The 3817-nt window shown below is 40.5% G+C and overlaps 1 protein-coding gene across 1 annotated transcript in view; it reads right to left on the bottom strand.

Moving 5' to 3' along the window:
• The window catches only part of LOC118403466 (neuronal acetylcholine receptor subunit beta-3-like), a 5498-nt gene extending 2367 nt beyond the window's left edge, over positions 1 to 3131 (bottom strand). The window contains exons 1-4 of the mRNA XM_035802181.1: positions 2953 to 3131; positions 1244 to 1371; positions 854 to 954; positions 72 to 256 (exon numbers count right to left, since the gene is read on the bottom strand). Of these exons, the coding sequence (XP_035658074.1) occupies positions 72 to 256; positions 854 to 954; positions 1244 to 1371; positions 2953 to 3121 (583 nt within the window). The 5' untranslated portion in view covers positions 3122 to 3131. The remainder of the gene's footprint in view (positions 1 to 71; positions 257 to 853; positions 955 to 1243; positions 1372 to 2952) is intronic.
• Between the last annotated feature and the right edge of the window lie 686 nt (positions 3132 to 3817).

Here is a 3817-nt window from a genome sequence, read left to right as displayed (position 1 = left end):
TCATTTACACAATTAAAACCGATAACATGAAATAAATGCTATGTTTCTAGGACATATTTAAAATAACTTACCGATGGTTTGCTCAGTTGCAGATAAGGAGAAGCAGATGTGGCATTCCATGGTGTCGGCAGGAAAAAAGAACGGGTCTGCATTACAGATGGTGCTGGTCAGAGTCTCCACCCTCCATGTCACGGTACCATCGGAGCTGATCTGAAGCGGTACGTCCTTTGACAGACCCTGGTATTTACCATCAGCACTGTGGGTTAACAAACAAAATATCATCATTTTTCTTTGACTATGTGAAATGGCCTTTTATGTCCTGGAGGAAGGTCAAAATATTTCTTCGCGTCACACACACACAAAGACACCCAAAAAACAGACGGACACAAACTCTCAAACACACAACACACATGCAAACACACACACACACACACCACACACATTGACAAAGAGACAGACACACAAAGTCACATAGACAGCACACATGCATGACACCAACACACACACACATGCAAACACTCACACACACAAAACAGACACACACACACACACACACACACATGAAGCACATGCAAACACAAAGACACGCTAAAACACATACACAGAAAGACACAGACACCAAACACACATACACACACACGCACGCAAAGGCACACACAGGCACAAAAAAACACACACAAGAAAACACGCACAATCACACCATACACATGCATGTAATATATGCCGCTTTGGCACTGTAAGCTTGGTATATCATTTCTGCCAAAAATTTTTTATTGATTTTTGAAAAAAGCGGATAAGACCTGACGTAATTTTGATACAAATTATGAAAGTTCAAAAAGAGACTGCTACATACTTCCTCTTCAGAGTAAGTTTAGGGGTCCAGATGCTGCTGCCCGAAACACTAAGGGTCTGGATGTTTCCGTGGTACTCTGGCCGCCACTTCAGTCGGCTGTCCTGCCATGTCTGACAACATAATTTACTGAATATTGCGCAGTTTGTTGGAAAAGCTTTTAAAGTGCGTCAAGGCAAAACAACAGAAACGGAATATTTTTAAAAATTACTGAAGACGTCATAACCGGGTCTACTTACGAATTCGATGACTAGAGAGGCATCCAGAAGCTCTTTCTTTTCGTCCTGAAATAAAAGTTACAGAATCGATTACTGAAAGTCTGTTACCTCCATGACTTGTCTATTGCTATAAACTCAGAAAAGTCTCAAATAAGTAGCAGAGACTAAAGCTGACCAAGTCGGTGATCTGTTCCACTGTGCCACTGAAGATGATAACTGTGTGGTTCCCACTCTCAGTATCAGGTGCCTGGTTCGGACTGTACCCATAGAGTAGGTCGTCCTGCAGCGTGACCCGAATGTCCACTAAGGAGGATATTGACGCATATCGATTGTTAGGATGGTAATGTGCATCAAATGCAAATTGAAATTTGTGTCAAAATGTTTGGAATATTAGATGTAGGGACCAACGGCTAATATTAGCTGACTTTAGGCTCCAATGATGAACGTGGCCTTCTCGCCCGAATGCGCCGGCTTTTCGTAGAGGTCACGAGTAATTCTACAAAGTTACGTAACACAACCAAGGAAAAAGTCGTAGGAAATTATAATGAATGAAAAGTTAGACCGTCATAAAATGTTTCTAATCTTGGAAGCTTATGGAATTACGCTGGATTTTGTAAGTGTTATTCGAGTCATGTACGAGGACACCACTCTTGTGGTAATCACTCCTGAAGGTGAAATGGATGCTTTCAGCGTTAATACCGGAGTCCTTCAGGGTGACCCTTTAGCCCCATTCATCTTTATCATTTGTGTCGAATACGCGCTACGGTCTCCTTTAACCGACACAGAAAGGCTAACCCTTAGCCGTCGAAGGAGTCAACGACAACCAGCTGAAACACCTGCTGATTTTGCCGATATTATTGCTTTATTAGAAAACACGATAGAACTCGCACAGAATCTCCTTACCAATGTGGAAACTTCATGCCAAAAAGTTGGCCTATATCTAAATGCTTCCAAGACATGCATTTAAATCCAACAATTGACATTTTATTTTTGCCCTCTGACGGTTCAGAAATCGACTGTGTCTCTAATTCTAAATACCAAGGATGTTACTCCGATAATGTACATGACATGCATGGATATAAGGATCGCTCAAGCAAGGGGTGCCCTTCACTCTCTACGTAAAATTTGGAAAGCTCCTATAAGAAAACAAACTAAGACAAGTATATTAAGGTATCATTGAAGCAATTCAATTGTATGGTTTAGAATTATGAGTAATGAACACGACACGCTCCAACAAAACTTGATGGTACGTATACAAGGATGTTAAAGGTAGTGTATGATACACCATGGTGGAACCACGTTATATATAGTCAGCTAGATGGATCGTTACAATCTGTTGTTTAACAACATCAACTACACCTTGCAGGCCATGTGGCTCGTACTAGAGAGCCAGCTGAAAAAAAAAAAAAAACTTTTGTTGTGGACACCTGTTTTTTTCTAAGAATCGTGTTGGTCGCCAATGCTGACTTTGAAGAAGCTTATTGAATTAGAAACTGAACTGGATGGTCCGGAACTCCTCGCAGCAATGAACGACAGACTGTAATGAAAGTCAAACTTCACTTGTTCCACCTCACCATGATGAGGGTGATTAAGGATGATAATGATGATGATGATGATGATGATGATTAAAACAAAAGTGGACATGTGGCAGATGTAAATGCAATGTAAAGTATGGCGTGTTATAGGGTATGTTTCAGAGGCATTTAAATGTTTTGTGCATACAAACAAAACTGTCCGGCCAATATGTTCGGAAAGGTACAGAAAATATTTGGTTTTCTTACGTCGTAATGTTTTCTTTCAAAAATGTATAACTAAATAGTAATTCTGTTGTTCTAATGTACATCAATGCCGGATTTTTCACACCGACAACTCTGTCACAATTACCTGAACAGCTGGGCTTGTCATATTGCCAGATGCCATCCCCGAGGCACCTGACTCTGCTGGTATGTCTGGAGTCCAGGGTGTACCCTTCGTCGCAGGTGTACGTGGCCTTTTCTCCCACGTTATAGAACCTCTTGGCAGGGATTCTACTTCCGTGGTCTGGAGGGCCCATATCCGCACAGACGGACAAATCTGGGTGTTATAATTTATAATAAAGGCAATAAGAAAGACTGCTTGAAGATATAGTCGAGGAAAGCACTCACACAAAGCACCCGTTTCGCACGGTATTTTCTTACAGAAAACATTCATGTGAACGTTTCACTCCTCTTTCATAGGATTTGAGTGATAATAAAAATATATATCTAAAAACATTTAAGGTTGATAATTCATCATGGCGGACAGCAAAAATACAGATGACGTTATTTTTGACGTCGTTGCATCGGCTATTTACAACAGTGGTTTATGTAATATATCAATATTCATAAGAAACCTTTATTGTTACCTTTTTGTGTGAAATAAAGGTATTATGGGAATTCCCTGTCAAATAATGACATGAAGCACATCGAAGAACAAGGAAGTCTTGGTTTTGACAGCTTAATTGAGTCATATTACGTCATTATGATTTAAAACTTTTAGGAATTATAAAAACTGACGGGCATATCACCCCCTGAACATTTATTAGTGATCGTACAGTAAGCAGTTCTGAAATTACGAGGAGGGCGAATGACAACCCACCCCCCCAGTCCAGGGAGTGCCGCATGCCAGAAAAGCTCCGTCTGGATAAGGTTAAAGGAGTACTAAATTCCAGATGGGGGTACTATTTTCAAATAAATTATGTGCATGCAAAATCAGACGACTTTTTGCAAAA

Source organism: Branchiostoma floridae, chromosome 16 (assembly GCF_000003815.2).
Source record: "Branchiostoma floridae strain S238N-H82 chromosome 16, Bfl_VNyyK, whole genome shotgun sequence".
In the NCBI taxonomy this organism is placed as follows: Eukaryota; Metazoa; Chordata; class Leptocardii; order Amphioxiformes; family Branchiostomatidae; genus Branchiostoma; species Branchiostoma floridae.
This window is presented reverse-complemented; position numbering and strand designations above follow the sequence as displayed.